General features: G+C 55.5%; 2 protein-coding genes across 5 annotated transcripts in view; one reads left to right on the plus strand and one right to left on the minus strand.

Moving 5' to 3' along the window:
• The first annotated feature begins 616 nt into the window (after positions 1–616).
• Positions 617–16,190, plus strand: LOC133374571 (inositol-trisphosphate 3-kinase B-like). The gene is made up of 8 exons (XM_061605574.1): positions 617–694; positions 3,490–3,999; positions 9,529–9,613; positions 10,121–10,334; positions 11,005–11,209; positions 11,331–11,432; positions 12,749–12,820; positions 14,620–16,190. Exons 2-8 carry the CDS (start codon positions 3,526–3,528, stop codon positions 14,860–14,862), a joined length of 1,395 nt encoding a protein of 464 aa, XP_061461558.1. The 5' UTR covers positions 617–694; positions 3,490–3,525; the 3' UTR covers positions 14,863–16,190.
• Positions 16,191–17,689: 1,499 nt separating this feature from the next.
• Positions 17,690–18,390, minus strand: part of ATG2A (autophagy related 2A) — a 50,236-nt gene continuing 49,535 nt past the window's right edge. For all 4 annotated transcript variants that reach the window (XM_061605571.1, XM_061605572.1, XM_061605570.1 and 1 more), the window contains exon 42: positions 17,690–18,233. In XM_061605571.1, coding sequence (XP_061461555.1) covers positions 17,997–18,233 — 237 coding nt within the window. In that variant the 3' untranslated portion in view covers positions 17,690–17,996. The remainder of the gene's footprint in view (positions 18,234–18,390) is intronic.

Raw genomic sequence — 18,390 nt, forward strand, 5'->3', positions numbered from 1 at the left:
TGAGCTAAGGTACAGCGTCAGAATCTCTCTCTTAAAATGCCAGGGCTCAGCCCTGGAGCACTTGAAGCTATAACATAATACTAGAGTGCCGCTGAGCATGGGCAGAGTACTTTCCCCTCCTTATTGAGGAACGGCAAACATGCCTCCTGCCTTGGAGCCTGTCTATTTAAGACCAGATTAATGGGGGGGGCAAGCAAACCTGTCTGAGGCAGCAGTATGTTCAAGGCAAGACTTTGGGGTTCGACAGCCAGGGCTCTCCTCAAGAGAAGGAGCAGGAGGGCCCCCAAACATAGCCCTTCCTATAAAACCATTACATCCTGAGACTAAGGCTGCAATCCAGTACACACTTATCTGGGAGTACATCTCATTGAACCTAATGGATCTTACTTCTGAGTAGACATATACTGGATTGCAGTCCAAATGACCTCCCTGCCCCCCCCCCCCGCTGAGCTGGGGCACTCTGCACATGCCAAAGGCGACTCCTTTGCGGTCCTGCGCGAGGGAGCGCAGTCTCGCCAGTGGCCAGCAGAGGGCAGCACGAGACAAGCTTTTTCCTGGGGGCGACTTCGTCAGCTAGTCCTCCCCCCCTCCCAGTATATCCCCGCCTTTTCGTGCTCGGCCCGGCAGATTCGCGGCGGGGCCGGGATGGGGCGCGCCAAGAGGGGGCTCCGGTAGCTCATCCTGTACTCTCCAGGTGAGGCCTTGGGGAGGGGGCTGGAAAGGAAGAGAGGAGTGGGGTCAACTGGTTGGAGCAGAGCAGTGGTTGAGGCTTAGCCAAGAAGACTCAGGTTGGGGTCCCAAGGCTCCCTTTGGGGTGGGGAGCGCAGGACACAAAGGGACTCCCCAACCCTGCGAGGCAAGGAAGGGGGGCTTTCCCCCTCCGTCCGACGCTGCCGCCCCCCCACCCGCCGAATTATCACCCAAATCCCGCAGAACAGTTTACTCATCTGGACCGGGAGGATCTCAGACGTGTGTGCGCCTCGCCCCCCGGTTCTATGGAGTGGGGGGGGCAGAGCGGGGAGCGGCGGGCCCTTCTCTGGAGTTTGGGGGTTCCCTCTTCCCTTGGATGACATCATTTCGCGTGCTGATCAGGGGGAGGGCTTGCTATGGGCCGGAATCTGTTTAATCACAAGGCCAAAATATCCCTGGAGCAGCTCAGAGCGTGTACAGAGTGCATTTGCCTCACCGCCCAGAAACTGCCAGCAGCGTCATCGGGGCCCCGCCCATTTCTGGGATTAAGGAGAAGTGGAAGAGGGTAAAGGGGGCCACTGTGGGAGTGTTTGACCCCTAACCTCTCTCCACCCTTTAAATTAAAAAAGAAAAATGGGAATTAAAAAGAAGAAGGACCTCACTGTAGTCAAAAAGCCCTGGGGCCCCTTGGGGTCAATACCCCCAACCACAGCAGAGGAAGTTGTCTCATGCCAAATCAGAATGGCTCATCTGCTCAGTACAGCAGCGGCCGCTGGATCCATGTCAGTGGGGCAGTGGAATCCACTCCGGGTTTTAGTCAGAACTGTTAAGGAGCTGTCTCAGGTGCTGGGCTCCATCTCCCAGCATCGCTGACCGTTGGCCATGCTGGCTGGGCCTGATGGGAGTTGGAGTACAACAACATCTGGAGGGCTACAGGCTCTCCATCCCTGGCCTACACTGACTGGCAGCCGCCCCCAGGATTTTATGCTTTCCAGCCCCTCCTGGAGATTGAACCTCTGCTCTTCTGTGCACCGACCAGATGCTCTTCCACTGAGCTGTGGCCCTCCCCAAGGAAGATGGGAAGCTGCTTTCAATCCAGTCACACTATTTGCCCATCTAGTGTTTTTTGGGCAGGGGGGAGGTTCTGGGGTTTCAGCCTGACCTGGGGATGCCAGCAACTGAACCTGAGACATTCTGCGTCTCAAAGCGTTTGCTATGCCACTAGGCCTTTCCTCAAAAGAAAACAAGATTCCAGTCCTCATGGTCCAGAATAAAGGCCTGATTTGTATATAACATAGGAAACTGCCTGATACTAACTCAGATCATGGATCAGATAGTTGGTCGCTCAGTCTGGTAGCAGCTCTCTGGGTTTTCAGGCAGGGGACATTCCCAGCCCTACCTGACGATGCTGACGTTGAGGGCTGAAAATGGGACCTTCTGGATGACTTAGTCTTGTTGATTTAGTCAAGGTCGTTTTGCTTCTTTACTATAAAACTAGTGTTCAAACGGGGGGTGGGGGAGGTAGTGTAGTGTACTGCCTTCAAATCGATTCCGACTTATGACGACCCTATGAATAGGGTTTTCATGAGGCTGAGAGGCAGTGACTGGCCCAAGGGTCACCCAGTGAGCTTCATGGCTATGTGGGGATTCGAACCCTGGTCTCCCAGGTCGTAGTCCAACACCTTAACCACTACACCACACTGGAGGTAGAGCAGCCCATAGTGGAACCCATGAACCTCTCTTCCTGGGTCCCCCTCCCAATTTTCAGCCAAATCATGGGCCCTGGTAGCCTTCTAAAAATGGCCACTAAGTGGGCCATCCCTTGCTGGGCTCAGCAGTCCTATATTTGCATTAGGCCAGGGCTGGAGATATAAAACTCTCTCTCAGACTCACACATACACCTCTGGAAACTGCCAGTCCACCGATCAAGGACTCTGCCAGCAAGGATGCCCACAGGCTGTCTGTGTACAGAGGGAGCCAGTGAACTCATGACAAAGGGGCATGTGCACACACACACACACCCCTGGCACACACACACACACACTCCCACAGCATCATTCCCGGGGTTTTGTTTAGCTTCGCGGTTTTAATGAACTTTTAAAAATAGGGACATTTTATTGTGGCCATTTGGTAATGAAAGGGGCTAGAGGTTGGGAGGCAGGTTGGCTGGCTGGCCGGCAGGCTGAGGGCTCCATCAGCCCTAGTGGCAGCACCAGCCATGAACCTCCTGGCTACTGCCAGACCCCAGGTGTCCCTGCAGACAGGCAGGCAGGTGAGCCAGCCGGCGGGCAGGACCAACTCTCCTCCCCTCCTCCCCAGCACTGTTTTGAAGCAGGACCCTCCAAGGGGAGGCAGGAAGAGCCACACCCAGGAGACTCTTCCTTGTGCCTGGGTCTGGCATCCCAAGGGCAGCTGTGCTCCTCAAGGACAGGGCTGGTCCTCCCACTGGGCAGGGCGAGGGAGTCACAGGAAGAAGCTGGCATGGCTGTTTGGGGAGGCAACAGCCATTTCTCCTGAGCCCCCCGGCTATTCCTCTCTGTTGCTTATCAGGGCGGTGTGCTCCCCCAGTGTGCACCATGCAGGCCCTCCGCAGCCCAGCCTGCTGCCCTCAGACACACAGGAGGATGCTGACCGCTCTCATGCCAGTCTTGGAGTAGGACTGAGCTGTTGGTAAAGTCGCTGTCTCTCCATGGAGGGGGGACGGATGGACACTGTTCTTTTCCTGCTCCTCCCTTCAGCAGCGGAGTGGCCTGGGTTTGGGCCGGCTCAAGTAACCCCCCACCCTGCATTTCCTTGCAGAATGCTCTGAATGAAGCCGTGGCCACCAAGTGGGAGATGCAGCGAAGTGTCAGCCCACGGGTGGCCCTCCCCAGCGAAGCCACGCGATTCCTGGAGGTGCCCATGGAAGGCCACAGCAGCCTGGAATGGACCCCTGCCGCGCCTGCAGCTTCAGGTCAGCCCACAGAACCAGACCACGGGGAGGCCTCGGGGCCACCTGTGGGGAGCACCTTGGGATCTGAAGCCCCGGCATGCAGGCTAGGTGCCGAGGGGAGGGCAGAGTCCACCTGCGTCGATGTCTCCCCGAGCAATGGGCTGCAAGGGCTCCAGGTGGCCTTGTCTTCCTGTGGGGCTGATGGGCCCACCAAGGCCCCCCCTCCCAGAAGCCAAGACCTTCCCGTCCCTCCGGATCGCTCTGTCTCGGGCTCGTCTACCTGCTCCTCGCTGGGAGGGTCCTCGCAGGAGTCAGATGAGGTCTTCAGTGACACAGAAGAGAAGAGCCCCCCAGGGAAGAAGCACATTCTGCGGAAGGTGAGGCGAGGGAGGGGCCAGGGGCTCAAGGCAGCGGGGAAGGGAACCGAGTCCCCAGGCTGGTGGAGGGCAGCGCCTTGAGGCAGGGAGGATCCAAAGGGTTCTAGGCTCACAGGAAGCACCTTGGTCTTCCCAGGGCAGAGCTGTCAACGGACCAACCGGCCGTGGCTCTCCAGACTTCCCAAGAAAAGCCTCGACGGGGTCTTTCCCAGCCCTGCTGAGAGATGGCAAAGATGGTCCCTGGGACCTTTCACATGTGCAGCAGGCACTTGGCCGCTGTTTCCCTTCCTGTAAAAGTAAAGTTACAATTCCATTCCTCAAGGCTCTGACTAAAAGGCCGGTGTAAAGAGGCGCACACCGAATCTGCCTTCTGTCCAAGAGAGACAATTTAGGCATTCTCGGTCAGCATTTTTCTACTCACTGGCCGGTAGTGGCTGTCCCAGGATTTCAGGTAGGGGTCTTTCCTGGACATGCCAGAGGTTGACCCTGGGACCTTTTACTTGCAAAGCAGATGTTCCGCCACTGAGCCATGCCCGGAGACTCCAAAAAGACACAGCCATTGCCAAGCACTCTTGGGAAAACCGCTGTTTTGGTGGATAAGCAGGCTTGAAATCAATGCAGAAAAGGCTCGTTTAGGTTGTGGAGTGCCCTCTGAAACAGTCTGTGCCTGCTGGCCTGGGGTTTTTGTAGGCCTCCATCTGGCTACGCGGACTGGCAGCGGCTCGCCAGAGTTTCACACAGGTCTTTTAAAGCCCTACCTGGAGATTCTGAGGGTTGAGGCTGGGCCCTTTTGCATGCCCTGAACTGAGGCAGTCTGTCTGCCAACTTGGGCTTTCCCCACTGATCACCCGGCTGGGGTGGGGTGGAGCACAGGGAAGGAGCAGGCGCTCCACGAGATTGGGGCATCCAGTGCAGAACTCCAGGTGACTCAGACATAGAGCCAAGCTATGCAGCTGGGGGGGGGAGGGAGCTAATCCCACCCCCAAAGCAAAGCTTCTCCTGAACTACAGACCTGGATATTCCCCATGTGTCTCTTTTCCCCCATGAGCCGTCCACTGTTGGTAACTGGTCAGATGGGACACTGGGCTTTCTTCCTGAGCCCCACAACCACAGCCTCCCCTGGTGACTGCTTTGCCCAGAGGTAATGTGTGTGTGAACACAGGGGCGTCTTTTCACCAACAGCTAAAATTGTGTTTGCCTTCAGAGAAGGGTGAGCAGGGTGGACGTTTCCTGACCTCTGCTTGCTGCAATGCATTGATATTATTGTTTTAGCGCTGTCTTTTTAAAAGGTTAATTGTATTCTGTTATTTGATGTACACCATCCTGAGTTCCCTTGAGCGGAAGGGCGAGGTAAACATGTAACAAAGAAACAAACGAGGTCTCTTGCGGCAGAAGCAACTAAGGGCCTGCCATTTTCAAGGGCAGGCCCACATCGAGTGCATTGCATTAGTCTAAGCTGTAGGTTACTGTGGCCAGGCTTCCTCTGTCTGGGAATGGACGTAGCTAGTGAACCAGCTGGAAACAGGCAGTCCTAGCACTTGAGTGTCAGGTAATAGCATCGGATGAAGGAGTACCCTCAAACTATACACCTGCTCTTTCAAGGAGAGAGCGACTCCACTCAGAGCAGGCTGTACTTCCAGTTCCTGGACCCAAGTACCCGCAAACCACCAGCATCTCTGTCTTGCTTGGTTTCACTTTCAGTTTATTGGCCCACTTGCAGCCCACCGCTGACTCTAGGCACTGGTCTGGTCCTCACACTGCATCGCCTGATTCAGAAAAAGAGTTCGGTGTCGTTTGCAAGTTGATGGTACCTTGCTCCATCTCTGATGACATCTCCCAACAGCTTCATATAGATATTAAAGAGCAGGCCTCTCCCCGTGGATTCAAATACTTCTCTCCGATGGCTCTTCTCTGGAAGCAATCCCAGGCTTAAGAGCAGCGGTGCAGTAGCCTGAGCCTCCAACTCCAACTCCCAGCCCAAAGAGACACTCTGGGAGGATACCATGACTGACTGCTTGTCAAAAGCTGCTTGTCCATGTCCTTTGGCTGCTGAAATTGAAGGTGATCCAACATACCCTGACCAGGCAGTGCACCGAATGCTTCCATAACGCCTTATGTCCTAACAGAGGCATTGAGTTCAGTGCAGATCCAAGCGACTGTATCCTCATAGTGCCTAGCAAACCTGACCCAGCAAGCCTCTGATGGTGCAACCTTCATTGCGACCCCTTTGGCCTGTCCATCACACATGCTTCTTGAGGGTGCAGTGGTGGTGGTGGTGAAGGAACCCTTGTCTGGTCAGATTTGCTTCTGGATTTGCTCCACTTGAGCTCTGGCCATTGTCCTACTTACTTCAGTCCCCGCAGCTCTGCGGAGTATGAGGGTCCCAGAGAGTGATGGCCTCTGTGGAGATCATCCTGACTGCACTTTTCTATCTGGCCATTCCATGCAAATCTAGGGCCCTGACAGGAGTGCTAGACATGCTGATTGGGACCCCCCCCAAAGGATTCAGAAATCCTTTGGATTCCATAAGTCTTTGGAGGCTGACCATCTTAATGGGTCCCCCCCCCCGCTGCCACTGCAGGGGTGTGTGGCTACCCTCATCCCATATCTCACCAGGCAATGTTCCCATCTGTGACAAGGGCACCTTTAACACCCCCACCTAACCACCCCCCTGCTGTGTAGCAAAGACTACTCGATCGAGGGTGTGTCCTCCTGCCACGTGGGTTGGGCCTGTGATGTACTGAGGCATCCCTGTGGTTGTCACAGAGGCCGTGAGGCCCTGAGCAGACATGCTAGAGGCAATGTTGGCATGAATAGTGAAGCCTCCCAACATCACTGACCCCAAGGCCAGCTCCAAGACCAGTTCAGCCAGGGAGGGGGTGGGGGGGTACCCCAGTAGCATTATAATCATCCTCATTTATATTTATTGGCCACCTTTTCTCAGCAAGTGACCCCAAGGGACTTTCCTGACCCTAATCAGTCTTTCAGGCCCAACCATAGGAACAAGCCCTCATGTCCTAAGATCTTGGTATGGCTCTCTCTCTGCTGGCGCACAGCATAAGCCTGAAGCCGCTCTGTAGCCAGCCAGCCTTGTTAGGTGGGACAGCCACATTTCTAGGTGGGGCATTATTGGGGGGGGGAGGCACATAGTGCCAGTTCCCCCAGCCCCCACTGGTAGAGAGGAAGTGAGGGTCAGGCTGGGGGAAGGGAAAGGCAGCACCCTTCCCCCTCACCCACACTCCATGCAGAGAGTGTTAACTTACAAAATGGGCCTATGCAAAGTATTCATTGCAAAAGGGCTGCAAGAGTGTTTGTCCTGGGTCGTTTGAGATCCCTGGTTGGCTACCTGCCAGAGCTTGCATTTCCAGGGATTCTGCTGGGGTTATGGAGGGGGGGCACGGGGGGCAGCTGAGAGGGAGGACCAGGGCCTCTTTCCACGTGAGGATACAGCACTGCCAATTGTGCTGACTGATGAGGCTGCAGTGCATCCGTGCCAGGCTCACCTGAGGAATGCCCCCTGCCCATGTATGCACAAGGATGTATGAATGAAGGGCAGGGAAATGTGGCTGTGCTCGGGCAAGCAGCTTCCAGCAGAGGGGTGCCTGTGGATGCCTGCAATCCTGTCTCTGCAAATGTACGGCGGCAGGGGGCAGGATGTGGTGGGTCCGCTGTCAGCCCAGCTGGCTTGCTCCGCACGGACTGAGACGGCTCTCGTGCTGCTGCAAAGGCCTCACAACAACAGCTTTGTGGTAGTGGCTGTGCAGAGCTGATGAGTGTGTGCGCTTGTGAGCTGGAGCCAGCCGCGACCGTTTGCTTGGGCTTGTTGCATGCGTGCAGTGAGTTCAAGAGCCATGTCCCGCCTGCCTCTTTGCACAACCAGCCCCATGCGAGGCGGGAGCCCTCCCTTGCGGAGCAGCTCAGCTGAGATTTCCCATTGCTCAGCACATCACGTCACACACACATGCCGCTCGCTCTCTTGGCCAGGCCTTTTCCTTCCTCTTTTCAACACCTGCCTCTTTCTCCGCTGGCTTCCTTACAGACGGGACTTCCTCTGGCTGGAGTTGCAAACACGAATGAATGAACTGAGTGAAGAAAGGGGGGGAGGCAGGCTGCTTGAAAGGCCTCCCCCCCAATGTTCTGGTTTTGCTGGGGCCCAGAAAAACATGTCCTTGGTCCTTCTTGCTTCCCATGAGCAATCCTGAGCAGGTCTGGCATCTGGGATCAGCCTTGCTGGCTTCCTTAGATGCAGACTCCCTGCGCGGGCACAGGTGCTGCCACATGAACGGAGGGATGAAAAGGAGAGGGGAGAGAATAGGGGAGACAGGCTCCCCCAAAGTCCTGGCTTTGCTGGGGCTATGAAGCACATTTAGTGACCTCGGGCTAGTCACAATTTCTCAGCCTAACCTACCTCACAGGGTTGTTGTGAGAACAAAATGGGTGTGTGTGTGTGTGAGAACCATGTAGGCCACCTTGATCTCCTAGGAGGAAAGGTGGGATATAAATGCAATAATACATAATACATTCTCTGTTCCTACATCTTGTGAGCAGGTCTGGCACCAGTGGGCAGCATCATTGGGTGCCTGCCAAGGCCCACATCCCAGCAGGGCCCCTAACTGCTGAGCCCCCTGGCTGCCTCCCAGTCCTCCTTGCTGTTACGTGCAAAAAGAAGGAACAGCTGCCGTCTTCCTCAGGGCAGCGTCATGGAATAGGTCCAGAGGGAAAGGTCAAGCCAGTGGGCAGGAAGGACAGTGGCATCGGGCAGGAGGAGACTGCTCACTCAAGGGAAGGAACTCGCTGAGGGCATCTGGATTTGGTTCCCCAAAGTGGAGCCAACATTAGCCCTGAGGCCTTCTAGACACAGAAGTAGCCTGTAAATGCATTGGTCATTTTTTGATTAAGAACTTCTGTGTGCCAAAACAAAAAGCAAACGAGTGACCACACAGGTGGTATCTCCCCGCCCCCTCAAAAAAAGCTGGCTGCTCTGTTGCTGGTCTAGGTGGAAAGAGAAAACTCCCACTGGTGGTAGGGGAGACCGTCAGTGGCCCAGCGGGAGAGAACAGGGGCCCAGATGTTCCTGCATGAGCAGACTCTCTTCTTGGAGGTGTGAGCTTTCCAGGCTCCTGAACTGTGTGCCCGTGGGGATGTGGGCTGTGCGCTGCTGAGGGAGGGCTGTAGCTCATCAGGTAGAGCCCCTGGTTTCCATGCAGAAGGTCTCAGGGTCAGCCCCTCCGGCGTCTCCAGTGCCCCCCCCCTCCGAGAAAGGAAGCTGCTGCCAGTCAGCATAGACAATTCTGAGCGAAACGAGCCGGTGGTCTGGCTTGGTGTGTCAGTGCAAGGGAGGTTGCTAGGCTGGGGAGAGACTCTGCATGTGGAAGGCGACAGGTTCAATCCCCGGCATGCCCGGGTAGGACAGGCAGTGCCCCCTGCCTGACATCAGCATGGCCAGCACTGAGCTAGATGGAGCGATGGCCTGAGCCTGGATCAGGCAGCCCTGGCCTTGTAACACTCCTTGCCTCGGATTCCTCCTAGACCAAGTCCTGGAAGACGTTCTTCACGATGGTGCACTGGTCCTTGCGGAGACGCAGCTCCTGGGTACAGCTAGCTGGCCACGAAGGTACGAGAGCAGGCGAGTAGCGTACATGTATGTGTGTGTGCAAACGGGGGGTGGCCAAGGCAGCACCTCCAGCGTGAGCAGAGCCAGAGAAATCGGAAGAAGCAGCCCCTGAGAATCACAAAGAGGGGAGATGCACACAGGACTTTTCTGCCCAGGGACAGACTGTGAAATGGGGCTTCCACGTTGCAGGGCGTGGCTTCCAAACAGGCTTGAGCAGTGTGTGGGGAATGGCTCTCGCCCCCCTCCCTCCAGGGCCAGAGCTGGGCTGCCTCTGAGCAATGCCAGTTGCTGGGAATCGCTCGTAGGGAGGGGGCTGGGCTGCTGCAGGCACCACCGCCCTCAGATCCTGGCTTCCCATTGGGGCACCTGGTGGGCCACTGTGAGAGCAGGAGGCTGTGTCCAGCTGAAGGGCCCTTCTGGTCTGCCCTGCCCTGCCCTTTCCTGCCCTCCCAGCTGCTGCATCCCATGTGTCTGACTGTCCTCCCCTTTCCCTCCAACCCCCACCAGGGAATTTCAAGCCCAGTGAAGGAGGCCAGATCCTGAAGAAGTTCAATGCAGTGGAAGACGCCTGCCTGGCTGAGCTGATGAGCGACGTCCTGCACCCCTTTGTGCCCACCTACCACGGGGTGGTGGAGCTGGGGAGCGACTGCTACATCCAGATGGACGACCTGCTGCGCGGCCTTGATATGCCCAGCATCATGGACTGCAAGATGGGCACCCGGTGAGAAGAGCCTCCTTCCGGGGAGGGGGGGACAGGGAGGCATCATCGCCTTCCTGCTGAGGAAGAGGAGGAGTGGGCAGGGTGGGACGGCTGGAGGGGAAAGAATCTCCATCCCAGGACTGCCTCCCCTACTAAGCAGACTTTGGGGTAAGCAAGGTGGCACTGGAGGCTGCCGCTAGCTGGGAGGTCCAGCTTCGCACCAGATCAGACTGTTTGTCCCTAGCCAGTACTTTCTACTCCGACTGGCAGCAGCTCTCCAGCGAATTGGGCAGAGAGGAGTCTTTCCCCATCGCCCACCTGCTACCTGATCCTTTTCACTGGGAGTGACCAGGGGTCAAACCTGGGACCTTCTGCGTGCAAAGCAGGTGCTCTGCCACTGAGTTATGGTCCTTTCTCTAAAAATAAAGTAAGATGCTAGTCCTCATGGTTCTGAATAAAGTGCTGGTTTAAACAGGAAACGACTTGTTCCCAAGTCAAACCCTAGATCCACCTAGCTCAGTTCTGTCTGGCAGAATTTCAGAGGAGGATCTTTCTCAGCCTTACCCAGAGATGGCTGGGGATTGGACCGGGGCTGGGCCTTCTGCCGACAAAACGTGCATCCCACTCCTGAGCTATGGACCTCCTACTGCAGTCCTGATGGACGGTCCTTTCACTCCTTGCGTTTGCCCAGGACGTACCTGGAGGACGAGCTGTGGAGGGCACAACAGCAGCCCGCGGCCCGGCGGGACTTGTACCAGAAGATGGTGAAGGTCGACCTGTCGGCTCCCACCGCCCAGGAGCACCACCAGGGCGCCGTCACCAAGCCGCGTTACATGCAGTGGCGCGAGGGAATCAGTTCCAGCGCCTTGCTGGGGTTCCGCATTGAGGGAGTCACGGTGAGAGGGGGGAGGTGGGGAGGTTGGGGAGTGGGCGGCTGACTGATGCCCAGTGCCTGCCCCAGGGAGTCCAGCTGCCGTTCCACTCCTCTGAGACCTCCCCCCCAACCTGCCTCTGCAGATCGAGGGAGGAGCTGTGCAGAGGGATTTCAAGCGGACCCGGACCAAGGAGGAGATTGTGGAGACTTTCCTGATGTTCACAAAGAGCCGGCCGGACATTCTGGTGAGACCGGGGGGGGGTAGAGAGAGAGGGAGGGCAGAATCTCGGTCATTGGGGGCCCTCACCCTCTGCAACTGAGGTGGGGCTCATTCTCAGCCTGAAGCGGAATTTGGCCAAATCTTCATTCGGAGAAACACTAAAAATCCGGAAAAAACCTTTATGATTGAGGCAATAAGGCATAAAGACTGAGCACTATACACACCCACCTTATACATTCAGTAGCACCACATTTGAATTCTGGTTTCTTTGCAGAGAGGTGGAGGTGAAGGAAGTTTGTGTGTATACAGAGATGGAGGGGCAGAGACTACAATCCTCCTCTGCCCTCATTTCTAAGTATTTCCCTCACACAATAACCTTCCAAGGTAGCAAAGGTCATACAGTGAACTTCATGGCTGAGGCAGGACTTGAACCTGAGTCTCCTGGTGCTAGTCGAACACTTTAACTGCTATACCACAAGAGTCTTCTTGCTGGCGAGGACAGCAGAATTGCCCCTAAAGTGGCTTTATTTGCCCGAGTTGTAGAAGACTTGACCTGCATCGATTACAATCACCATTGTTAAATATCCCCAGGTCTGGTCTGAAGGCACGTGAGGCCACCCCCTTGCTGAAGCTAAGCAGGGCTGGGTCTGGTCAGTGCCTGGATGGGAGACCACTGGGACCCACATGTATGCCGCCTTGGGTTCCTTGACGAAAGAAAGGCGGGATGTAAATGCAGTCACATAAATAGCAGCCAAATGCTCTTTTATGTAGGGGTTTATTCTGTTGCTATTCCTGATTCTTTTTGTCTTTCTAGTCTGTGGTTGGAGCCTGTAACTCAGGGGTGAGGAACCGCAGGGCCCAGAGCCACGTGTGGTCCTCCAGGCCGCTCTTTACAGTCCTCAGGACTGTCACGAGAACATCTCCGTCCCCAGGCTGTGCCCTCCACAAATATTTGTGCCTGGCTGCACCGCGCCCTTGAACTCTGACAGTATGCCTTCCTTGCTTGGTCAAGGATGAGGAAGAGGGGTGCATGTGCGCGTGCAGAAATCTCACTTGACTTTCACGTGGCTGGAATGTCATCTCTTGCACCACGGTAGCATCTGTTGCCCCTCACCCCACTTTCTGCCTCCAGCCCACCCCAGACGGCTCTCAGGCCGAAAAATGTTCCCCAGGCCTGTGTAACTAAACAAATAAGGTCTGACAGATCCCAGCTCTGGTTGCACCCCCCACACACACCTCCAGCCTTTTCTGGCAAGGTGTGCAGGTGTCCATGGGGGCTTGGGGGTTGGCCTTGCTGCTGCTGCTGCCGCCTGAGTGGCCTCCCTTGCATTTGCCTTGCAGAGCAGATACCTGGCCCGCCTGGGGAGCCTGCGGAAGGCGCTGGAGGAGTCCACCTTCTTCAAGACTCACGAGGTAAGGGAGGGAATGCTAGCAGGAGAAATGTGAGCCAAGCGAGGGGGACCCCTTGAGAGCGGCTGGCTGTTTCTAGCTGCTGTTGGGCGTTGATGGTTACCATGGCTTGTGTGCCAGTTTGTCTTGTTTTGTAGGCTGTTCTTTATCTAATTTTGTACTGTTTTGAATATGCCTACTTGTGTTCTTTTGTTGAAAAGCCAAGTGTAAATTCATAAATAATTTATTTTTCATTCTTATTTCATAGAATGGTAGAGTTGGAAGGGGCCTATAAGGCAGACCTGACAGGTGCCTGTCCATCTGCCTCTTGAAGGCCTCCAGTGACTCCCAGGTCATGGGTTCCATGGTTGTGCCACACTGTCAGTTTGGAATTTCTTTCTAATGTTCAGCCAAAATCTGGCTTCCCATCAGTTGAGCCGATTATTCTGTGTCTGATGCTCTGGGATGATCAAGAAGAGATCCTGGCCCTCCTCTGTATTTATTTTTTCTAGCAGCCAGTCCTAAACCGATGGAGTCCCCCTCCACCCTTCCATGAGGCAGACATATGTGAAGGCTCAGGAGAGGAGAAAGGGCGGGAGTCAAGTCTGCAGAAATAATTCATTCCATTTATATTGTGCCCTTTCTCCCAAAGGAGTACAGGCCTGCAACATTACTTTCCTCCTGAAGACAAGAACCTGTGGCTCTCCAGTTGTGGGACAGCCTAATGGTTTTTGGTTCTGCGTCAACCCCTACACCTACCTGTGTCACCTCTTCTTCCTCTGCTTGTACTTTCTAGGGTAGGAGTGGGGAACCTGTGGCCTTCCTGGTGTTGGTAGACTACCAGGGGGTTGGACTTGATGGTCTTATAGGCCCCTTCCAACTCTACTATTCTGTGATCCCTAATCGTTGGCCATGCTGGCTGGGCAGATGGGATTTGGAATCCAACACAAGTCAGTACCCTCTCATAGAAGCAGCTGTTAAAATATCCCCAGTAGCCAAGAACAGACCCTCCATGTTTGTGGCTGCTAAAAAGAAGCTCCTGGGAATGACCCTTCAGTCACACCTTCCTTTTTTTTTTTTTTTTGGCCTTGATTCAGGAAGGTATATCTTACAGCCTTAGAACTTCCAGGGCCGTCTGTCACTTGCAAAATAAGAAGTGCTGTTGGCCTGTGCCTGCCTGAAGGTAGCACTCCCTCCAGTACCAAAGGCAAGTGGGGAGTGCTGACAGAAATGAAGCCAAGCCAGGCCACTCAGACACACAGGGACATCAGCACGCTTGCTCTGCAGGAGGGAGCAGTGTGGTGGGAGGAACTGTCAGGGGGCAGCCTTCCCCCCCTCCCAACAGATCAATGAGGACTGAGCATGCTCAGGAGCTGTGGGGTGGGGGAAGAGTTAGTCGAATTGCCTGCTTGGAGGAAGTAGGCAGCTGGAAACACAGAAGAAGTTTACTATTAGGAGAAATCAGTCCTGTAGATTGGGGGGGGGTTCCCTCCCCCCCCCGATTAGATTTATTAAATTTATTTAGGGGGAAATCCTGGGGCAAATTGCCAGCAAACATTTGATATTATAATCTAGTGTATTTTCATATTTTCTTTTATTTTTGGCATAACATGTATAGCAATACTAAAGAGTTTCTTTTTAACGTATCCTTCAAAATTCAGTTTTGTAGAAAATGGATTTCTGGGTGGGGTCCTGGGCCTCATAACCTCCTCCTGCCTCTTGGAACAATCAGCCAAAGCAGAGGGTGAAACCCTCACCCTGGGCCTGACCCTCTCGGCCAACCTAGTCCTCAGGTGACTAAGAATGGACCTTTTCTCCACCAGGTGATCGGCAGCTCCCTGCTTTTTCTCCATGACCGGAAGGGACAAGCCAGTGTCTGGATGATTGACTTTGGAAAGACGCTACCTATGCCAGCAAACGTCCTCCTGCACCACGATGTAGCCTGGATCCACGGAAACCACGAGGACGGCTACCTGATTGGCCTGCAGCACCTCACTGGCACCATGCAGGCCGCCCTGCGTAAGGCAGCCGCCCAGGGCCAAGAGACGGTGCCCGCTGACTCTTGAGTGTGCTGGGATGACCCTGGAGCAAAGCAGGCCCTCTGCAGCAGCCAAGGCCGCATTCACCATCATGACCAGCACCCTGCAAAACAGGGCCCCCGGGGGATCCAGCCATTGGAGGGTGCCCCAAGGGCAGCAGTGACATTGGCCCACTTGGTGCCTGCCCAGGACTGGCTTCCCACTAGCACAGCTTTGATTGAAGAATGCCAGGGTGTGTGTGTGTGAGCCGCAGCCTTCTGGGCTGGGAGGCAAATTAGAAGCCCCTTGGGCTGGCCACCTTCAAGAACATCAGAAGAACCTGCTCGGTCAGGCCAAAGTGGGCCCATCTAGTCCAGCTGCCTGTTCTCACAGTGGCCAGCCAGATGCCTATTATGGGAAGCCCACAAGCAGGACCTGAGCCCAAGAGCACTCCCCCCCTCCACGGTTTCCAGCAATGGACAATGAGGGGCATCTGTGAATGACGGTGGCCTGTGGGGACGGCGAGTCAGGGACAGAGGGATGAGCAGGCGCTGCAGCCAAGCGCCCCAAGGATCCCCGTCAAGCATGCTGTCAAAACGGGCCACTTCTGTTTGCTCGGCCAGCGCTGGAGTAATGGGTGCAGGCAAGACAGACCCCTGCTGCTGTCCAGTTCAGGAGTGGGTCGAGGGGTAGGAGGAGTGGGAGGCAGAGCCCTGGGACCTTTGAGCTCAGCGGTGCACATACGTCCAGCCCACCCCTTCCTCGCACATCCCCAAGCTTTGATGAGGGTGGGGCGGAGTGAAGATAGCCTAAACCATCTTCCCAGGTGTGCAGGCGCACCTGGACAGTAAGGGGCCATCAGAATGCTGCTTTTTGTGGGACAGCGGCAGCTTTTGCCCTGTGGGACCTCCAAGGCCCACATACAGCAGTGCTTTGCAGGGTGGTCCTGAGCCCAGGGTGGAGGCGATGTAGGCACGTTGACATGTTGAGGTTGTGATCCTGGGCTGTGCTTTCCTCCCCCTCGACTCTCCACCCATTGCCAGATGCCATAAAGCTCTTCTCATGCAGGAAAAACTTCTTGCCTGCAGCCTCACCTATAGAACAGAGCAGACTGCCTCCTGGCCTCTGACCCCTGCCAAATCCCACCATCGGGCGGGGGGGGGGCATGGCCCCTGACAAAACATTGCTTACCATCCTTCTGCCATGCAGTAGCGGGGTGGGGAAAGGTAGAAATTTGGGGCTATTTGGCACCTTTTCTTTGGAAGAAACAAAGCAAGTAAGCAAGCTTCTAGTCCCTGTGGAAGAATTTGGGATGGGCCGTATTAAAGCCTGCAGGATAGGCTAAATAAAAGAGCAGAAGGGGCCTCACTCCATAACTTCCCGTCCCTGGATCTCTCTGCATTCTTTTTGTGAAGTGTTGTGCAATATTGCCAGGGAGACTGGGTACAAACATCCCCCCTTCCCCATCAGCAGTGAAGCCAAGGTGAATTGGGCAGAGGAGCTGGCATCAGCCCACCAGCCCGTTGCTTCCTGCTGATATAAGTACCCTAATGCTTCACTGCCATCCCTTCGCCTCTTAATAAGTCTGGTTGCTATGGAGATAGCTTTCCTTTTCTAAAGTAGGAGGGGGAAAGCCACCAACCGAGAAAATAATATTGAGACAATGGCGCTCAGCTCCTGTGAGGGCAACAGAAGAGAATGACTGGAGGCAAGCGAGAAGGGGGCAGTCCCTGTGCAGCCGTCTGCAGGACCCCCGACTATGCTCTTGGGGGGACATAGCGGAAGCAGTGCTGTAGCTACAATCAAGAAGGATCTGGGGCAGGAAGCTGGTGCCTAGTTGGACACCTTTCAGCACAGGGTCTGAACAGGGGCCAGGACTTCTGCGAGGAAAACTGCGAAGGGCCCATAGCTCTGGGAAGAGTGCCCCCTTTGCATGCAAAAAGTATCAGGTAACAGTCGGTATAGGAAAGATGTTTACATGAGAGCCAGGCTGCAAGAGGGTCTGCATTTGAATCCAGGACTATGACTGGGGAGAAGAAGGCTTTGCCTAAGTGTTTAGGGGAGAAACAGCAAGGCACCTGCTTTGCATGCACTTGGGGCCACATCTGAATCCCCAACAGTTCCAGGTACGGTTAGGAAACAGCCTCTGTCTGAGAGCTGCTAGGTGGCCCGCTAGTCTGACTTGGGATAAGGAAGCTTCCCAGGGCATCTTCCCAGCACTGTACAGAGAAGCAGCCTTTGCCAAGCTGGTGCCCTTGCACTACAACTCCCATCAGCCCCAGCCAGCAAAGCGTAAAAGGTCAGAGCAATTGCAGGGAGGCTGATGGGAGCTCCTTTGCTGGCTTTGCAGCTGCACTCCGGAAACCAGAAACGACCTCAGGCAGCTCCTGGCAGGCCTTGCTTGAGTAGCACAAATCTGCCCCCTGCTGGCCACTAAGAGCTTTGCAGACTGATGCCAAAAAGGGCTCCCTTGTCTTCAGGTTGCAACTTGGCTGACCCCCCACTCCAACCCCTTCCATGGGAATCTCTGCATGCTCCCTCATCAACATCCATGCTCCTCAAACCCCGCCTTAGTAGCCCTGTGTGCATCCAGGACCCCTCTCTTCCTCTTTTCAGGCTGAAGGAGAGAGAGGGCTGAGGAGCCCAAATGTCCATTCAACTCTTGTGCCTGGCAGCTGCCCCTAATAAAAAGGAACTCTGCGGGCGCGTGCTGCTTCCATTTGTCCACCCCACCCAGCGCTCCACCAGCTACCCTTCTGGGCCTGAAAGGGGTCGTTTCTCCTCACGTCACAGCACATCACATATGCTCTCTGGCAGGACAAAGTTGGAAGAGGACACCCCTCGCGCTCCCCCAACATCTACGGAAAGCAGGGCCTGGAAACAAGTCATGTCCTTTAATGTTCAGCCCCCCGAGAGAGCAGCTGCAGCTCATGCTCCAAGTGGATGGCAGGGGAGGGGGGGTGCCCCCTGAATAGTACAAAAGGGGGCAGGGCAGTAGGAGATGGCACCAGCCCCGCCGGGGATGCCGCCTTTGGGGCGCCAGGCTCTTCTCGGCCATGCTCCACAGTTCGTTCAGACTGGCAGAAGGGGAGGTGGCGTCCTTCGGCGGCTGCGCAATGTCTCACTGGGCAGAGGAATGGCCCAACTTTGGGCGGGCTCCATGGCACGGGGCAGCACCACTGTCACTCTTGACCCTCGTCCAAGCGCCACTTCAGGGACTCCTCCTTCCGGGCATCCGGCCTGATCTGGTTGCGCATCCCGCCCAGCAGGTTGGAGGTGGCTTCTGAGGCCACAATGAGGGGCTTGACCACGGTGGGGGGTATCTGCCGCAAGACGCCTCCCACCGCCCCTGTGATGCCCTTCTGTTCATGGCCACGGGTTGCCACGTCACAGATGGCCTGGGCCGTGTCAATGACACCCTGGAGAGGAGAAAGCGAAGGGAGAGCTTCAGGCAGGAAGGCAGCACCTGCTAGACTCAGGCACGGCCCGAGGACATTGTCCATTTCACATGTAAGATCGTTGCAGGGCAAGGCAGGGCTAGGGTGCTATTGACGGGGTGATTCATTTGTTCAGTTT

This window comes from Rhineura floridana, chromosome 22, assembly GCF_030035675.1.
Source record: "Rhineura floridana isolate rRhiFlo1 chromosome 22, rRhiFlo1.hap2, whole genome shotgun sequence".
Classification (NCBI taxonomy): domain Eukaryota; kingdom Metazoa; phylum Chordata; class Lepidosauria; order Squamata; family Rhineuridae; genus Rhineura; species Rhineura floridana.

What these genes read in the sequence shown, in the direction of transcription:
- LOC133374571 (XM_061605574.1), top strand. Translation starts at nt 3,526, where the DNA reads ATGCAGCGAAGTGTCAGCCCACGGGTGGCCCTCCCCAGCGAAGCCACG. An exon ending in AGAAGCACATTCTGCGGAAG is followed by an intron (nt 4,000 to 9,528) that starts GTGAGGCGAGGG and finishes GATTCCTCCTAG; the next exon opens with ACCAAGTCCTGGAAGACGTT. An exon ending in TCCGCATTGAGGGAGTCACG is followed by an intron (nt 11,210 to 11,330) that starts GTGAGAGGGGGG and finishes CTGCCTCTGCAG; the next exon opens with ATCGAGGGAGGAGCTGTGCA.